Source organism: Neopsephotus bourkii, unplaced genomic scaffold (assembly GCF_033783945.1).
Source record: "Neopsephotus bourkii isolate Nb327-2 ecotype Australia unplaced genomic scaffold, CSIRO-AGI_Nbou_v1 NB_745, whole genome shotgun sequence".
NCBI classification, from domain to species: domain Eukaryota; kingdom Metazoa; phylum Chordata; class Aves; order Psittaciformes; family Psittacidae; genus Neopsephotus; species Neopsephotus bourkii.
Genome location: NW_026901243.1, coordinates 933,000 through 952,433, shown reverse-complemented (window position 1 = coordinate 952,433; position 19,434 = coordinate 933,000). Strand labels below are relative to the sequence as shown.

Sequence of the window (19,434 nt, the reverse complement as noted above, 5' to 3'; positions counted from 1 at the left end):
GTTTCCCTGCCCTGGCTTGGGGGGACCAGTGAGGGCTGTGTTTGATTTGATGATGTCCCACGGTATTGGTTAGCACTTCTTTGGCCATGTTGTGTTTGTTGAAGCTGAGTTGGTCTTTGGTTTCACTTCAGTTTGGCTTCATGCTGGTGGTAGGAGACTTTGCTGTTAACTTTTTATTGGTCCAAGCTGGGTATCTCGCTGCTGTGCTCTGCATCAGGGAGTCACACATTGGCCTGTCCGTGGCTGTGTGGTCTTTCTTCCAGGAGAAATGTCCCCTTTGGAGCTGGGGAGAGATGCAGGGGCTGCAGAGTATCCAGCATGGGCAGAGAGGTGCTGGCCAAGAGGTAGTGTGCATAGCAGTTGTTGTCTTGCTGTCAAGGCCAGCGCTGCAGATGCATGTGGTCAGGTTGTGGAGAAAGTCATGAGCTATTGGTAGGCAAGACGGAAGAGAGGACCTTGAGCAGGCTGCAGGAGCCCTTTCTTATTTGCATCTTGTTCTGGGTGACAGCAGGGTGCTGAACACAGTGGGCACAGGCCACATCTGGCCCTGCAAGAAATCTTGGTGCTTTGTCTCTTGGCCTAAATCAGCAAAGTGCTTGGGCAGCACTGAGGCTGTCCCTGCAGAGATGGGAGGATTCATCCACGTGTTCGGGGGCTTTGCTGAATGGGAACATTCAGGAACATTGCCCTGATAGGGACAGGACAGGGGAGCATCTGCTGTTGTCCTGACTGCTGTTTGACATAATGGGTTAGGTGACTATTGTTCCCTCCTGCTGAGTGGTGGTCCCCTGTGCCTGACGTCTCCAGAAAGCTGGCTGCTCTTGTAGATGTCAGCATTTTGAAGCAACAAATCACTTTTCATCTTCATATTGGCTGGGATCCTGTGGACTCCTAACACTGCAGTCAGTGCCAGTGGGCTCACTCTCATCTTCATCTGCTTTGAGCAAATGGAGGGTGCTGTGACAGAGCTGCCTCACCATATTGACCTTCTGAGATGGGTACCAAAGGCTTCTTTGCTCTCCTTCATGACCCTGGGGCTTATTAGGATGGTACAAACCCTTCTCAAACACACACCCATGGGGGTGGTCTTGGGGCCATTGGGTTTCTGAAGGGACCATGAGCCAAAAGGGAAGATGATCGTTTTAGAGAAGCATTCAGTGGTATCCTTGGATGTGTTGGAGGGCCTCAGTAGAGTGGTCCATGCTGTCTCCTCCTCCACTGCCTCCCAGATCACATCCCCTAGGACTCCCTTGTGCTTCTTACCTGTCACACTCAGCCTTGAGATGGGATAGGAGCACTGCACCCCAAGGAGGGCTGACCTTGCCTGTGTAGTCTTTGTGATGGACTGCATCAACCTACCTGGTTGGTAGACTTCTGCCCCCAAGTAAACACACCAACATTTGCTCCCTTGTACCTCTCACCTGGAGGTGGCTTTCCGTATTCCAGTTTGTCCTCTCCCAGTGAGGACCTGTCCCACTTGTATGCCACTGTGAGATGAGAGCACCTTGTTGAGGCTAGAAGCCCAGCAGAAAGCCCAGTGACTGATCCCATCTGTGTTTGATCCCCTTCAAGAGCCTGCTCATAGAGCCACTTGGAGACGTCGAGATGTGACCATGCACACAGCACTTTGGAGAACCAGATCCCTGCTGCTCCTTCCCCTCTCCAGGGCCTGGGCAGTTCCCAGGAGTCCTACGTGGCCTCTGAGCCCTTTTGTCTACACCCTTACTCGGCCCCAGTGTGTCTCTTCATGTCTGGTTTTCGTTAATGTACTAAGAGCTCAAAACGAGTCAGTCCCGCATCTATCCCAGTTGGCCCTGTTGGCACCTGTTGGGTTAGACAGGGCGGGAGGTGGGGGAGTTGGGTCCGTTGCTTTCAAGCTTTTTATGGCTTATTTTAATTTTTTTCTTTTTTTTTTTTTTTTTTTTAAACTCTTGCACCTTAATCTCTCACATCCCTTCTTCCACAGACTGCGAGGGTGGAGAGTGGCTTGATTTCCATTACGCAGTTCATGAATACACTGCAACACAGTGCTCAACTGACAACTCTGCCTGTGCATCTAGCCCCAGACCTGTCTGGGTTTGAAATTCCCCCCTCCGCTTTTATTTGAACTCTGGGAAGGGAGGGAGTCATGTGGGGGGGGGGGGTCATTTTTTGGTTTATCTATCCCAGGAGCCTGGTAGCACAGACCAGTTAGCCTCATGGTGCCCATGAGGCACAGCTGGCCCTTCGGACCACAGCCATAACCCCAGCGCGGTGGGAAGGTGGTGATGGATGGACAGCCGGCAGGTGGGAACGGCTGTGACAGTGCAATAGAAATGAGCATCCGCTGCTAGACAACTCCACTGATTAAACTCTTGGTTTGCCTGAAGTCGAGAGGGAAGGATGGACAGACAGACGCCCTTTGTTCACACGGACGGAGAGAGCTTCCCCACATGCAGCCCTGCCTAGTGACATGTAACCATGGTGGGAATTGAGTCGAACTTGCAAAGGAAGAAAATCATTTAAAAAAAAGGAAAAAAAAGAGAAAAAAAAGAATAAGAACAACCTCAGTAGCATGGAACTTGAAGGAAATGAATGAAACCCCAAGCACTTGCCTCAAAACGAATTTCTCATGCCTGGTGTTTGGCTCTGTATTATTTTACAGCATTCAGTATCATTGCCCAAACATGCCAATTTACGAGTGTATCAGTGGCTCTACTAGTGTGAACAAACTAAATGAAGCACTTTATTCTGTATAGGTAAGGGAAGGTGGGGAGGGGAAGCTTGGATGCTTTTCGGAAGCGTCTTAAGTAATGTTCTAGGAAATGTATTATTATTACTTTTTTTTTTATGACCATGTGTAATCAATATATGTTTATCTTTAACTCCAAGTACAGCAGTTATTCTCTTTGGGATTGTGTGATGAGGGGGAGGCTGAAATGGTTGGGTTAGTCCATCAACATGGGGCCAACTGGGGCAAGTCATTGCCTACTGTTGGAACGGGCAAGTCTTGGTTCATTGACAGCCCCGTTGGCCAATGTCCGGGAGGTCCCAAGAGGTGCATCAAAGCTGCCTTCCAGGGCACAGCTCACAGTCAGCCTTGGCACCAAGGGCCCAATCTGCATCCCCATCCCAAACGGTCTTCTGCCTTGGGGTGCTGGGGCTGCTCTCTGGGCCACCCATGGGCAAGAGGAGTCATGGTAGGGTAGGCTGTTTCGGGTTGTCCCTAGAGGCCAGGTCCTTGGCCATGCTTTTGGCCTCTCACCAAGGCACATCAGCTCTGACAGTGGTGAGAGGTCAGAACTGGGCCTTTCCACTGCGTTCTCCCAGTCTGGAAGTGTTATGACTGTTACCAAAGAGGTTGCAAGTGGAAGGACTGAATCAATAAACAATTTGTCTTTTATAAAAGAAAAAGTAAAGCTCCACCACTTTCTTTGTTACCTTAATTTTTATGTTTGGTTAGATTTTAAAGGCCCTTTGCAGGCAGTTGTGTGAGTTGGCAACCAGGCAGGATGGGCATGTTGACTGCTGCTGTTGCTTTGTATGCATAGACTTTGTATTGGGTTTGGTGGGAGGCGAGTGTGTGTGTGTGAGACAATTAGACTGTTGCTGGGCAAATAAAATAGCTTTCCAGGAAATGCTGATGAGTGAATAGAGGAAGGGGTTCAGTGTTTACAGCCCAGGGGGAATATTAGGGAGGGTGGGGGCTGATCTCCTGGATCCTACTGGCCCCAAGAGGTTTGGGTGAGCTACAAGCTGTGTCTCTTGGAGCTCCTCTATAGGCAGTGCAGAAATCAAGGAGCCCACCCAAAAGCACCCAGTGCCTTTATTGATTTAAAATGAAGTGGTGGGAACCTTGCCAGCTAACATCAGCACTGATACTGGGAAGGTAATAGAAAGAGAGATGATTTTTCCCACCCTTGGGGTGCACCTTCTCCTTTGCCGCTGGCATTGCCTTTAGAAGATACCCATGGGGTGACCTGTGCCCCTGGAGCTGTGCACGGAGCAGCAGTGAGCAATGATGCCTCTCTGAGTATTCATGTTGGCATTTCTTATCTGTGACTGCCTTTGGACTGAAGCAGCCTCTTGGTGCGGTGGTGGTCTGCATCTCTGGGCTACACTTTTGCTTGGTGACGTGCAATCTTGCTGCCTTCCTTGGGCCAGCGCTGGCTTTCATGCACTAGTTTTGCCCCTCCTTGCTCAAGCAATGGGGTATGTCAAGCTCTTCTGGGTCCTCTTGTACAACAGCTGTTTTTCCTTTTATAGTTTCTTGCCCTGAGCCAGTGGTGGCATCTCCCACAGCTTTACAATGAATGTGAACCACGCAAGAGCACTAAGCTCTTATTAACTGTATTCCTGATAGGCATTTGTGAGGTGAGTGACCAAGGATGAGGGCCAGTTTCAATCACCACTCCTCAAGCTAATTACAAGGGACCACTCCATAACAACTCACTGAAGCTCTGCAACATTCCCCACTGAATTTAAAGGGCTCAGATTTCCCCCAGGAGAGCCAAAAAGCTGGTGGACAGGCATTAACCCTCTCTTAGGACCAAGTGTCAACAGCTTGCCATTCTGCATCCAGCAAGAAGAGCTTTAAGCAAAGGTGTTGATGTCTAATCCCGGGCAGGAGGTGGTGTGCTGCCACTGCAATAAATGACTGTTGAGAAATTGTTATTCTATGCATGGATTTCTTTTTTCTTCTTATTATTTTTCTTTTTCTCTGCTGCCATAAGCTTTTCTACATTTGGCAGATTCAGCTTCAATTAGCTTGGGAGTTGTCCACAAGAATTTCTGCAGAACTGGGTAGGATGTGATTTTTAATTCTTTTTTTTCTTTCTTTTTTTTTTTTTTTTTTTTTACATACTTGACAGTTTCAAAGTTTTTGTGTTTTTTTTGTGGTTTTTTGTTTTTTTTTTTTTATAACCTATTTTGTGAGAGCCAGTCACCTTGGATTTATTCTTGTGAAAATATTTCATTACTCTTCTGATGTGATTGCCCTCTAAGGAGATTATCCTGTAACTTTTTAAATCCTTAAAATGAAACCAGGACAAGACTCTGGTCCCTTTACTCATGCCAAATTGTCTTTCCTTCCAAGTTTGAGTTTCCCTGTGCTACATTTTGAACCTGATGAATCAGCCAGATACGATCTGTGATACCATAATTTTCATGCTGCTTTCAGGGAATTATTTTGCAAGGTTTGTATTTGGTGGTGTTTTTATTACTGATTATCACTCCTGTTCATGGTATCAGACCATGTAGGCACCAGCTTCCTAGGTAAGCTTCTACTCCCGTCTCTGGGGAATAGCTGTAAGGATATGAATGCTAAAGTTTCAGCTCCCAAACTGGGGGAAAAATAAGAAGAATAAAAGCTGGGGCTCTGCTAGGGCTCTCCACGGAGCTGGCTTGCTGCATATGTTCATCACTGTTTGCTGCTCCTTCTGTTTAGTTGCTGTGGACATTCAGTTACAGCTCTGTTAACTCGCAAACACGGGAGATTTCTTCTGAAATAGCATAATAATTTATTTTTAAATAAACCACTGCTCAGATGGTGTGGGCATGAGGAGATTTCTGCTCTAGCAGATCTTTGTCCTGCTGCCAGTACAGTCATGTTTCTGTCAAAGCATCATTATGGATAACTTTAAAATAAATACGCATTTTTCCTCAGTAGGAGGCTGTCCTAGAGCCGAACACATCTGAGATCTCCATGAACCCAGCAAGCTAGAATACTCTTAAAAAAACAAACAAACAAAAGTTACAACATTAAAAATGAGAGAAACAGCATTAATATAAAACCTTTCCCTGAAAAACAGCACTTGTCCATCTATAGGTGAGGACATTGTAATCTGTGATTGAAGATGAGGACCCCAAAAGGCTGAAGATGAACTCATATGGCCTACTGTTCCCATCACTCCCTGCTTTCCTACCCTGCTACTTGCACAGCTTTTCCCTTTCTGCAGCCCTCATCTCCTGGCCTCCAAAAGTCAAGGAGGAGGTAAAAAACTAAGACTCTTTTCATAGCAACTTCCACTGTTTCTCCTGCCCATGCTCACTTGCTCTTTTCTTTTAACTGTCTCATTCCAACAACCCTCATCACTTGGAAACTCATCAAGTTTCCCCCAGGTCTTTGCTCTACTACTTCTCCTACCCTTCCTTTTCTTCTCCAAGGTGGGCTCTAGCACTATGTTCACAGCTACCTTAAGTGGGGAAATATTTCATAGGCCCATTTCTTTGGAGAATGTCAACTTAGCTCCTTTGGACCCACTTTCTGCCTTCACTGTCGGCTGGGGAGGTTTAGCAGCAGGTGAGAAGATAGGGAAAGCATGGAGAAAGAAGCAGAACAAGCGTATGATCTTTTTGTCCTGTCTAGTGATAGTGGAACAGCTCATTGCTCCATGCTTCTCAGTCTACCCCAGCTCCTTGCAGGCTCCAGAACGCTTCTCTCCTTCTCTAGTTATCTTGTGAGCATCTTCAGGTTCCCATAGGGCTTCAAGATAATTTCCTCCCTTTCCCATTTAAGTAAAAAGGTATCAATCACAGATGCAATGTCCTACACAGTATGCAGATGCCACATCCCTGTGCTGATAAGCATGGCCTCACGTCCCCCCATCCCTCCTTGCCCCAGACCCCCCTGGAAAATAAATAAATCAGGCTTTGCTACATCTTCGTTAGGCGCAAAACGTTGAGGCGGACGGGAAGGAAAGTGGCACCAGAGGCGTACTGGATCTCCCGGAGGACCCCTTCCCACTTCTTCTGCTCTTCATCATATCTGGGGACAAACAGACAGTTATGGTGAGGAAAGCTTCTCTCCTCTTCAGCTGCTCTCCATGGTGGTGGTAGCCCATGGTGTGATGTCCCATAGGCATTATTTGGCCACAAGATGCCTGTGGAAGCTGCATGGGGACTTTCAGCCCTGATCTGGTCTGGTTTGCAGCATCAGGCTAGGGGACGTGGGTATTAGCACGCTGTCTCACTAGGGAAGGTGTGTTTTTCCATTGGGAAAGGGTTTGATGGCACCAAGACTGAACATCCATGGTGAGGGCCAGTGGGTGCCTGCTGAGGGTGCTCTAGAGCTACATATGCGAAGGACAGGAGCAGCTAACGCTCTATTGGCAGCCATCAGAAAGTGCTTTCTGCCCACTTCTCTGATCACACATAAGACTATCAGATTTCCAGCCTGAGTACTGGCTTTCCCCAGGAGAGGATGCACTGCAAAAATGCTGCTTCACACCAAAGGGGAGGTCCGGAACAAGCTCCAGGCAAAATGTCAATGCAGCAATAAAGCTAAAGGAGCCAATTTTCACTGGTACTTTGCTATATGAGGCTGGGAGAGATCATTGAATCACCTAATGTGCCCTCCAGCACAGCACAGGGCAGACTTCTCACCCACAGACCCTGCAGTGAGCATCCAGCATTGTGCTGGTGTAACCAACTCACTGAAGGCATCGAGAAAGACAGAAACTACCTATTCCCCCAGTGGCTCCCACTAGCATCCCTCCCATGCTCCCATGGACAGCCCTAGGGAAGATCATCACCTCCAAACGTCGTTCAGCTCCGTTGGCACCAGCTCTCCCGACTCTGTCTCCACTGTGGCGAAGCCTCCAAGCAGGTAGAGCACCCCAGCCAAGCTCACCAGGCTGACGGAGCTGCGCTCCTGCGGGAACTCAGTAAAGGTTTCCCACCTGCCACGTAGCAAGAGGAGACACGTTAGAGAACTCTGCCTACCCCTATGCTGAGGCTGGCCTCAAATCAGGAATCGATGACTGAATTAACTAGTGATGGTTTAACCTGTGTAGGTCTCCTTGGGATGGGATCGTGCACCAGCTGTTGCTGGAGATACCTGTCTCCTATCATCATAGTTCAGCTTCATTTTGCACTAAGTGAGCTGTGAAGCATGCCTGGCATGGACTAGCATGCCCCAGCAGTGGGCCTGCGGCTGCAAGGCTGCGGTAGCACTGATGATGCCCAGCTGTCCGAGAAGTACAGACTGTGAGTAATGGTACCAGGACATGAAAGCAGACTCCAGAATGGCTGGAAGTTACTTAATGTACACCTGTGGCTGCTCCTCATCTACCTACCCCCTGCAGCTGTGCTCAGGTACGTACTTGTTGGTGGCAATGTCATAGACTTCCACTGAGTTGGTTAAGCCGGAGTCAGTCACACCAGCTGCCACGTAGATCTTGTCCTTATGCACAGTGGCTCCGAACAAGGAGCGGGCAGTCTTCATGGAACCTAGCTCTTTCCACTCAAACTTGGATGGGTTGTAGACACACATCTTTTTCAGGCACTTCCTAGAGAAAGATGAGAGAGACCAGGAGCCTTGATCACTTGCCCAGGGGTAGCTTTGCAGCATAGGAGATTGGGGATGCCCACTGGGAGAACAGGGCGTCTCTAGAAAGGATTTTTCTCCTCCACATCACCATGCATGCCTTTGTTTGGGTATGTACCCAAAGGTGCCCATGGCTGGAGACATCATCTGTGTGTAAAACATATCCCCTTCTGCTGTGCTCGTTTTGGGTAGGATTCATGAAAGTTCAGTATAGTGCTCACAGAGTTGGATATGGGTCCATGTAGCTAACTGCCTCTCAGAAACTTGCACATAGCCATCAAGACAGTGTTTCAGTGCTCCTGATCCAGCTTGATGCTGCAAAATATGACCAGCAGCATCCCTGTCCCCATGAAGGCAATGTAAGGTGTGTGAATGTATGCACGCTCACACTTTTCAGACCAAAATCCCTTCAGAGCAGGACCTATCTTTGCTGGAATTTGTCACTTTTGCTCTGCAGTCACACTTTTGCCTTGTAAAGCAATGGCTGCAGTACTCCCCAAAAGAGGCTGTTTCTGCTGAGCCTGTCTCCTGCAGGAAGGCAGGATGAAGATCAGATTTGATGAGGTTTTTCACTCCTATTACAAATACCCATCTGGATTTGACTACTAGGAATACACTATTCCACAACAAGTCGCAGACAGGAAACCCTCAATGTGAAGGAGTTTCTTCCTCTTCAGTGCCTGTTGCAATCCCTGTGACATTTATATTGTGAGCAAAGGGGTTGATATGTTCCCTTTCCTGCAAGGACAGTACCATCTCCCTGATGTCCCTGTGGGACTTCTAAGGGCTTGGGAAGGACTGCAGTCACAGGAGCAAGCTGAGAGGGAAGGATCCACTTCTCATACCCTTTCTAATCCTCTTAACCTATATAGGATCCACGCTGGGGGAGGTACCAACTCATGCTCTGCACTCACACTGGTCTGGAGGATGACTCCCTGAGTTTCTCTTGCTTTTTGACTTACTTATCGCTTCCTTTTCCACCGATGACATAGACGAGACCATTGTGCGATACCACCGCATGGCCATAGACTGCATAGGGAAGGGAATCAGCTTCACCCCACTTGAAGGACCTGGATTAGAGAAAGATTGGAAACAAAAGGATTTGTAGCTTTCTGAGTGAGGCCTAGAGTACACGGCACTTTCTGAACCTAGGGGTGGTCACAGATCCTAACTCAAATCTCAAAACCAGGAGCTTCTCAATCAGATAGGGCTCATGAGTGAATTCTGGGATCCTAAAAAAAAGGGGGAAATGAAATATGCAGAATGTTTATGCTCACACTCTTTATTTTCTGCAGCACCCCCTGCTCTTAAGTTTTTGGATCCACATCCCCACTTCTCCCAGGATTTCACCTCATTTGCAGCCATTACCAGCTGACCACGAACAAGGCAGATTTCTGCATGACAGAAAAAAATTAAAAACAATGAGACTTAGGGGTGCAAGGTCCTGAAGGTGAATGTTTTTTTGGCCACCGCCTTCCACTTTGAGGTGCTTTGGTTGGCCAGCACTCAGCAAGGGCCCACAGGAGTGGGTATATCCACATTGTGCATTGCAGGGCTGTGATAAAGCCTCTGAGCTAGTTCTGGGAAACCCCAAACTGGTACCCAAATAGGGCTGACCAATTTCTTAACAGGTGCCTGTTCATATCCGTGTAACCTAGGCTTGCCCCCAGTTTTCATACGTGTAGATTGTAGCCCCCAAGACCAGCACTTTATTTTACTTAAGAACTGACTGTTTTCTAATTGGCCAACCCATCTGGGCAAAAGAGCAGCATTTTGCCCTTTCCAGGTTTGTTATAGTTGAAATCTTGACTTAAATAATGCTAGAAATGCAGGTGGTGCTGATCCCATCTCTGCCAGCTTCAAATCAGTATTCAAGCCACCCCCTGAGCACTCAGTGGGGGCAGACACAGGGGCAGATGAATGCCCCATTCTGTGGGAATGAAACTGGTTTCAAATCTTTGCCTATAAAGCAGGCTTTGAAACACACACATCTAGATATAAGCCAAACAAAGTCTTGTCAATGTTTACTGCTCTGCCTCTTTGGTAACATCTCTTCAAATGCTTCTGACTCCTGCGAGCAGAAAAGGATGGTGCTTTCTAATAAAGGTTATGACCTAGTGTAGATCAGAGCCCATTGTCCAGAAATGATTGGATATTAAGCCTGATATCCGTTAGGCTGCTCCATTTAGTGCCGCATCTGACTATTATCAAAACAAACTTTCCTGTTCAAAGCCACACCTGGTGAGATCATGGTGAATGTCACTGGATCTCCAACCAATGGGCAAGAGCAGAAGGAAAAACTCCTCTCACTCCTCTGTATACTCCTCACATAAACATCTACTAAGATCAGTCCCTGATAACATAATGTCCCCATTACAGCTCCCATCTTGGGGAGGTTCAGTTACAATAAATGAAGCAGCTGGACAGAGACAGCTCAACACCCCAGGGTACAGCCTGAGATAGTCCCAATGGTCCCAGCATCTAGATGCAGAGTTTGAGCCCTGCCTCCTAAACCCTTCAGCCCCTGGGGAGCTGGAGTCGTTTTCAATGGCAGCTGCTTCACCTTCTCCTGTAAGCCACCTCCAGCCCCACACTTGCATGTGAACACTTACAGCCGGTCGTAGCACAGGACCGAATCCAAAGTCTTCTCTCCCTCTTTCAGTTCTTTTCCTCCGACCACGAAAATAGAGTTTTCTGCCTCTCCCAGGCCAAAGAGGCAGCGAGGGGAAGGCAGGGGAGGCATTCCCAGCCAGTCTGCGTCCAGATGGTCATACTGAAAGGGAACACATGGTCATAAGTGTGTGCTCACCCAGCACATTTGCTTGTCAAAAATCAGGGCCCAGAGGCTGAGGGAAAAGTCTATTCCCATGTGCAGCTTGGTCACCCCAGTAGGCACTTCCTGCAATGCCTGTGCCTTACCATCTGGTCAGAAAGGGAGATTTTAGTGCAATTCCAAGTCATATATTATATGACATATGTTTTATGACAAGGCACAAGAGAAGAGATGCAGCAGCATGAACATATTCTTATCTATGCACAAAAGCCTTGACTTAAGGTTGGTCATCATCAGAGGAGAGAGTCCCATGTTGGGCCTATAATGGATAGTTCCTGGGACTGGATTTGCTGAAGCACTTGAATCCTAGAATTTTTGCCTGAACCTCTTCAGGTGTAACCCATGCCACAGCATTTCATCCTGATACTTTCCACCTCTGCCAGGTACAGCATAGCGCTGGCTACACAGCTCACTCTCCTGAGCCCCTTCTTTTCCCACCTATTCTTCTTTCCTGCAAATGGTCAGTTACCGTGCTCCACTACACCTCTGCTTCTTTAGGTACTGATATTGTCCTGTATCACCTCAGTGTGTGTGAATTCATGAGATGAACCATACGTGAGTCTATCTGCATAACAGCTATTTACACAATACTTACCTACCCAACACAGTACAACATGACTGAGATGCTGCTGCAAAGACCAGAACTCTTCTTGCTGACCGAAGTGTGCCAGACCTATCTGATAGATGGAAGACTGATTCATACAGCACTACTAGATCAGATGTCCAAATCCTTGCAGATCCTTGGACATCTGTAGATCAAGGCATTGCCTCATCTCCCACCAGAAAAAAAGGATGTGAAAGATTATGATGCTGGGAGCAATCTGTGCACCATGGCTTGATGGGAACTGTAAACTGGGGCAAAAACATTAAATATAGCAGAGAAGGGAGGAGGCCAGTTTGGTGGGACCCTGCAAGATGGAGCTGTGATGCAGCATTGCCTGAAGCACTGTTTGCTGTGGGCTCAGGCCAAAGAACTTCAGCTTGCTGGGTTGCCTCCAAAAACTTGGCCTCAGCTGGGTGCCTGTGGTTATTGTCTCTTTGTAATCTGTGGTCCACATATGGGTTATTTATAGTCAATCCTGAGCAGCTCAGTCACCAGGATAGTTAGTTCCTGCTTCTTGATGGATTCAGCATTGTTTTCAAGTCATTAATCTTAGAACTGACAAATAAAGGATTTGCATCTGAAATGTTGATAGGATCCTTTTGTTCCTGCCAAAATTTACAAGGCCTCTGGGATTTATCAGCATTTTTGTATTTTGGTGCCTGTCCTTCAGTCTAAACTAACCCTGACCTAACTGTGCTGGCTTCAGCAGGAGGAATGTGAAACTGGGGGGACAGAAACAGAGCCAGAAGGTTGCTGCTGCACTGGCACGGTGGTTCAAAGTTTTGCTGTACGGCTGCCTGTCCACATTTGTGTGAAGTTTCTTCTTAAAAAGAAAAAAGACTCAAAAAGTCTCTCTTGCTCGTACAGGAGCCTCAGGCTATGTAATGACACTGATGGCAATAAACTACACCTTTGAAACTGATGGCACTTTCCAACCCTGGGAGGCTTGTCTGCAGTTCCCATGCATGAGTGCCACAGAAAGCTGTGATGGGAACACTGTCCCCTTCCTGTGGGCAAGGCAATACAAACAGCCACATGATACCCAAGGCATTTGCTACTGAGTCAGTGGCAAACTGGGAGCTGAATATAGAAACTTTGCTGTTTTCAGCTTAGAATCATGGAATGCTTTATGTTGGAGAGACCTCCAAAGGTCTTTCATCCAACCCCCATGCTCAGGCAGGCACAGCTTTGGAGCAGGAGCAGGTTGCCAGGGCTTTGTGCAGTCAGATATTAAGTGTCTCCAATGATGGAGGTTTTGTGACCTCTCTGGAGCCCTGCTTCAGTACCTCACCACCTCAGCTGGGAAAACTTCCCTCGCAACTAACTGAAATTTCCATTACTGCAACCGGTGGCCATTGTCTCTTGTCCCATCTTTGTGCAAATCCAAGAAGAGTTTGGATCCCTCTTCTGTGTCCCCTCTTATCAGGGACCCGCAGACACCAGTGAGATCTTCCCTTCTTCTCCAGACTGATCAGACCCAGCACACCTCCAGGGACACAAACAGCACTAGAAATGAGGCACGTACTGCTAGGTGGGGAAATACCCTTTGTCCTTGGGGTGTTTGCTTTGTGGCTGTAGCTGCTGCTGTTGCTTTGTTGCCACTTGGCAGAGTCATCCTTAGGTTTTGCTGGGGATTCATAATACAAAGGATGCAAAGCAGAACCCAGACATGATGTCACTAACCTTCCAGCAGCAAGGGCTGGACAAAATACAGTGTTCAAAGTGGTTCCCTATTCAGGATTTGAATGAGGAAGGCTTATTCCTTTTACTTACTCCGTCAAGCCTCCTTCTCCAATTACCAAGATGCCTTTAGTGGGATATGCCTTAAAAATATAGGGAGAAGAGTGAAGCATCTCAGATGTTTCACCTTCATTTACAACTTTCATTTTAGTACCGTATGACAATGAATGTTACTTTTATCACTAAAGACAGGTGAGGCTCCAAAGTGGTCAAGGAAACAAGAAAAACAAAGCTAGTACCTGTAGGAAGTAGGAACTCATGGGATCCTCTTTGCTATCCTCATTGTAGTACAGTCCTCCAACAATGAAGATCTGATTCTCTTTGGTCACCAGACTGACGTGATTCTTTGGGATTTGAGTAGACAGGGAGGCAAAATAGCACTCGTTGGCAGTGGGATCATAGGCCACTGCTCCACTGTCGCTCACCATGAAAATAAGGTCCTGGAGGAACATCCCAAAGCGCATTGTGTCGTTTAAGATCCCTGGGAGAGCATCCTCCTCTGTATCTTCCTCCTCATCTACTGCTCCATTGACAACATTGTCTTTCTCTTGTTTTTCATTGCTTTTCTTCACTTTCTTCTTCCTCACCACAGTGAATTTGCCTTTCTGGGCGTCCTTCACCATTTGCAGTTTCTTGAGCAGCTCTGGACTGGACTTCACCATCGCGTGCTTTTCCACGTGGTCCTTCATGTAGTCATTGGGCATGAGGCGGAAGCGGATGCTTTCAAAGATGACAGGCAAGGCCTTCTGCCGGCTGTCATGGTCCTTGGTCCCCACCCACTTCATCACTACTTCGAAGACAGTCTCCTCTTTCTCAATGTTGAGGGAGTCACTGGAGATGATTGCAATAAGCTCATCGGGGGACAGCTGGTAGAACTCCTCATCACGAGAAACCAGCGCAAAGCGATCACAGATGAAATCCCTAGCTGCCACGGCCAGCCGGGCACAATCCAGCATCAAGCCCAGCCTGAAGATAGCCAAGCAGTTGCTGAGGCAGAGCCGCTTCTGCAAGTAGGACACGCAAACAGTGAAGATGGAGGGGATCTGGAACATGTTGGCCACGGAGAAGATGTCCTGCACATTCTGTTCTGTGATCTCCAGCTCAGAGGTGTAGATATAATGGAGGATCTTGCCCATGACATCTGGATCAACATCTTCCAAACTGACCTCCCTCTTCTTGCTCTCTTCCATGTCCGAGAGGAACATTGCTCGGAAATATGGGCTGCATGCTGCCAGTACCAGCCGATGGCAGGGAAACTCTTTTCCCTTGACTTTCAAGACACAGTCCAGAAACTTATTGTGGTCCAACATGTCTTTGAGTCCATCCTGGAGAAGAGTTTGCTGGTAAAGACGCAATTCTTCCGCTTGATCTAAAGGCAAACCCATGGTGAAGACCTTCCTCCTTTTTTTCCCAATCCTTCTTTTATAGATATATATTTATGAATATGTTTATATCTAAGCCCCTGGTAAAGAAACTTGTTCAAAGCAGGGCTCGCGGTCTTCCTTGCTTCCAGTCTGTTGGCACAGTGGGAATGTGAAGCGCTTGCTACTATCGCAGCTGTTTGTGTACTTCAGTTTCCAGCGTAGGGCTTTATATATAGCCACAGCGCTACAAAGCTTAAGGAATCTATACTGAAGCATGTGTAAGCCGATCACCCTTTAATATGACACATTGGACAAGGAGGAAGGGAGGGGGCCGGGGGAACAGCTGTAATTCCAGCCTCCATGCTTCAGGAAGGGTCTGTCAGCCCATGAGTCACCCTAGGGGGAGCAGGAGTTCTTGCTGCCATGTCATGACGGGAGACATATGTGACCCATTGGCTCAGCCGCTGTGCTTGGGAAACAACCTCCAGATGAATAGAACGTCTGAATCTGCCTTCTGGGTCATGAATGGCAAGGCTGAGACCTTCTCCCAGCACTGCTAAAATGACTGCTCTGAAACTCCTAAACCTTTTGCCGTGCTAAAAATAGACAGTGAAGTCAAAGCTGGAAAGATGCAATAAGGGAGCGTCTTATGTGGGCCTTGTGGCATTCCTGGCTCCAGCCAGCTCACTCCCAGGGCTGCTTTTCTGCACAGGTTTGTCCTTTATTCTCCTATGGAGTCACTTTTCAGGGGTCTGGAAGGGCTGGAAAATGAAGATAGAGCTATTTATTTACATCCCTGTATGGGATATGACACCTAAGCTGGAAGTTACTTAAAAAGTCTCAGTTTTTAGAGGAGACTTGAGGAGCCTGGGAGGGGAATAGCTCTTTTTGCCTACAATACATGCATGGGCCCGAATGGCACAGTCTCTGGACACCTCACTGTTAATAAATCCATTTTTACACATCTTGGTGACAGAAAGTCTGAGGCAGTAGGTTGAGAAGTAAAGAGAGAGCAACAGAGGGCTTCAGCTCACAGGTTAAGATTTCTAAACACTGGTATATTCTTGTAAGTTGAGGATCTCCTGCTAAGGCCTACTGAGATTCAACACCCTTATGTTAAAGCCTAGAGCCACAGCAGGACAACCTGCCTTGCCTTGGGCTGATGTTCCAGAAATGCTGAGTCTCCAGCAGGTCTAATGTCCTGCTTGCATACCATGGATGTCTAGGAAGCCCCACGGGTCTTCAAACGGCCAGTTTTTGTCCAGCTCTTCCCATGAAGCTCATGAAGGAGCAAATTAGTTTGGATAGACATGGGTGAGCAGAATAGCTATAATTATACCTACAATAAAAATTGTACATGTATCTGTTTTATCTCTGTTACTATGGACCCTTTGGGCTGGCAGACACTCAGTTATGGCACAGATTTAATTAACGATCTAATTAAGTCTATGCAAAGATATTAGCCACTCTTCTTTGTGTATTTAAAGCCACATTAACCCCTTACCCTGGCATGGATGTATTTATAAAAGTGCTTTGTGCTTTTGTCTACAGACGTGAGAAGAGGGAGGGAACTATATTGGTATGAAGCTCCTTTGGTACTGGTGAGGTTCCAGCAGCATCTGGGAGGTACCAATATAGCAGGGAAATAATCATAAGCTGGTTTTGGAGCTCACATGATAAGCTCTTCTGCTGGGCTGCTCATCTGTGATGGGATCAGGCAGTGAGAGCTGATCTTTGAACTGGGTCAAACTTTAGAAACGTTCCCGTGTTCCCAGACACGAGGGGCTGGACACTCCCATCCTCTCCTCTCCCCTCCTCTGCAGTAGTTCTGCTCTTTCCCAAGTTTAATCATAATGTCGTGCTACCAGCAGGGATTTTTTCCCCTCTGCCTTTAATATCCCTTGAGCCTGGGTTGTTTTCCTTTTCACTGTGCTGCTCAGTGTGTGCTGCCATCCAAGGTTTGCTTCCATGTTCCCTGCATCACAGAGTGTGGCTGCTGAAGTGCAGCTACAGCCCATCCCTTCTCAGAGGTGCTTTCACCAGACAGTGGGTCGATGGCTTCTCCCAGGATTGTGGTCCACCTGGGAAAAGAGCACTATGCTGGTCCCAAACACGGTCTGGGGTCTCCCATTGGCTTTAATGGTTTTGCACAGTGGCTGGGCCAGCTCCAAGGCATGGGGATGTAGCCCTGTTTTTTTCAAGTGCACTGCCTCCTCAAGACACTGTGTCCTTTAAGCTTCCTACAAACATGGGGAGATGCAGGTATCCCTGGGAGCTGACTCATTGTACCCAAGTTAAGCACTTACCTGAGATGAAAGGACTGTTGGAGCTAGTCCAGAGGAGGCCAGAAAGATGCTCCAGGGGCTGGAGCTAGTCCAGAGGAGGCCAGAAAGATGCTCCAGGGGCTGGAGCACCTCTGTTATGGAGACAGGCTGAGAGAGCTGGGCTTGTTCAGCCTGAAGAAAAGAAGGCTTTGGGGAGACCTTAGAGCAGCTTGCAATGCCTAAAAGGGCCTACAAGATATCTGGAGAGGGGCTTTTGACAAGGGCAGGTAGAGACAGGACAAGGGGGAATGGCTTTAAACTGACAGAAGGGAGATATGGACATCAGCAGTGTCATATATCACAGAATGGTTTGGGTTGGAAGGCACCTTAAAGCCCATCCAGTTCCAACCCCCTGCCATGGGCAGGGACACCTTCCACTAGACCAGGTTGCTCCAAGCCCCATCCAACGTGGCCTTGAGCACTGCCAGGGATGGGGCAGCCACAGCTTCTCTGGGCAACCTGTGCCAGGGCCTCACCACCCTCACAGGAAATAATTTATTCCTAATATCCTATCTCAATCTCCCTTCTGTCAGTTAAAAGCCATTCCCCCTTGTCCTATCCCTTCCTGTCCTTGTAAAAAGTCTCTCTCCAAGTCTTTCCTCTGATGATAGCAGTGGAATTAGAGGCAGCCATCAATTCTGAGCCCTCTGCAAACATTATCTCTTGTAGAGGGTTTGATCACAGTAGGTTTGTTCCATCTGTCTTCCATTTGCTTGGTCCAATGTGTCACCGCTAAGGTAAGCTGGTCTTCAAGCAAGTACCTGTCAAGCCCAGAGGGATTTAGCATCTAAAAGCAGATGGGGTGGCACATGTGGATTTGATAAGGGTGAGCAGTGCTCATAGTTAAGTTACCATTTATCCACATGAATGGATGAAATGACCCTCCCCAGGGAACTCCCTTTCCTTCACCTGAGAGTGGTGACTGCTGCTGTGTAACAGACAGCAGCGCCAAATGGTGGTGGGGTGTTCTGAGATAGCCCACGGCTAGCTGGCCCCAGATCTAACAGGTCTACAGTTAGTGATTTCCAATGATCAGTGGACTGAGTCAGTTATTAAGTGTATCTCTAAGTGGGCAATAGCACCCCACCACAACATGTGGGTAGGTGAGGATCCATGGAAAGCATCCTAAGGGGATGCAGTGTAGCAGGATCATTCCTTCCCATATACAATTTTAGAACAAGAAAGTTGAATGCAGGAATTATAGCCATGTCAGGTTGAACAGGGGTCCAGCATAGAGTTATTAATTGGGATTTGTACTTGCAACAGCAATAAACAATTGCTTCTCTTGGCTTCTCAGGTGAGTTTTGCTAACAGACAGGTGATAACCAGATCAGACAAGATACTTCTCTCCAGGAGAGAGAGGAACAGTTGATAAATCCTGTTCTATAGAGGCATACACTGAGGCAGAAGGTCTGCTGAGCAAGTCTAAGCTGGTTGAGGTAACACCACTTGGGTGCTCCTGTCCCACCAGACCTCCTGCGTTTGTAACAGTACTGATAGCTGAGGGGAGAGCCTCGGGCAAAGAGGGGCAAATCCCAAGTTCTCCCATAAACAGCCTCTCCAGCAAATCACCCGCTCAGTTGGTGTCTAAGATTAGCTCCTTCTGGCAGCTCCAGCGATGCAGCTGCTGGGTAAATTTAGATCCTTAGTGAATGGGTTATTTTCTCTCGTGGAGTACCCGTGTCAGGAGGACAGTGCAGAGTCACTGGGCTTTGCCATGTGAGTCACCACTTTGACACTGGGAAGTGGGTGACTCTGTTTGTCCTCCCGGGCAGCCAAGGACCAGAGCTGAGCCACCCACAGGGTCAGAGCCCATGGTTTCTCAGCTGCTCAGTGTAGTTTCACTGTGTGAGGACACCCCGGTGGAGGAGGGCGAGGTGTTTTATCCTGGAAGGAAACGCACATGTCATAGCTGTTTTGGTGGGAAAGAGTAAATCTGAAATAATGGAGGTGCCAAGAAACATCCACCAAAGGTCCAGCAGCACACCTGTGTTAAAGGTGGTGGGCCTGGCAGCTGAAGGAGGTTTGGGGTTGGGACTAGAGGTGCCACCAAGGCACAATACCTGCCCTTACTTCCAACCATTTTGGTTAAGCTCACAGAAATAAAATCAACATGGCTTCAAGCTCAGAAGGTACATGGATGTCAGTTTGACGGAAGTGGGCTTGTGGTATTTCACCAGTATGAAGGTGGAGTCAAAATAAAGGTAAGTGCAAATCAAGCTGCAGCCAAACCGCCAATCTGGTGATGCCACTAAGGTGGGTTT

General features: G+C 47.8%; 1 protein-coding gene across 1 annotated transcript; it reads right to left on the bottom strand.

Annotated features, from left to right (window-relative positions):
- Nucleotides 1-5,474: 5,474 nt before the first annotated feature.
- Nucleotides 5,475-15,105, bottom strand: KLHL40 (kelch like family member 40). Its single transcript, XM_061354771.1, has 6 exons — nt 13,722-15,105; nt 10,918-11,078; nt 9,268-9,375; nt 8,082-8,267; nt 7,512-7,658; nt 5,475-6,745 (listed from the first exon to the last, which is right to left on the bottom strand). Exons 1-6 carry the CDS (start codon nt 14,865-14,867, stop codon nt 6,634-6,636), a joined length of 1,860 nt encoding a protein of 619 aa, XP_061210755.1. The 5' UTR covers nt 14,868-15,105; the 3' UTR covers nt 5,475-6,633.
- Between the last annotated feature and the right edge of the window lie 4,329 nt (nt 15,106-19,434).

What these genes read in the sequence shown, in the direction of transcription:
- KLHL40 (XM_061354771.1), bottom strand. Translation starts at nt 14,867, where the DNA reads ATGGGTTTGCCTTTAGATCAAGCGGAAGAATTGCGTCTTTACCAGCAA. An exon ending in TGAGTTCCTACTTCCTACAG is followed by an intron (nt 11,079 to 13,721) that starts GTACTAGCTTTG and finishes GTTCCCTTTCAG; the next exon opens with TATGACCATCTGGACGCAGA. An exon ending in GGTGGAAAAGGAAGCGATAA is followed by an intron (nt 8,268 to 9,267) that starts GTAAGTCAAAAA and finishes ATCTTTCTCTAG; the next exon opens with GAAGTGCCTGAAAAAGATGT.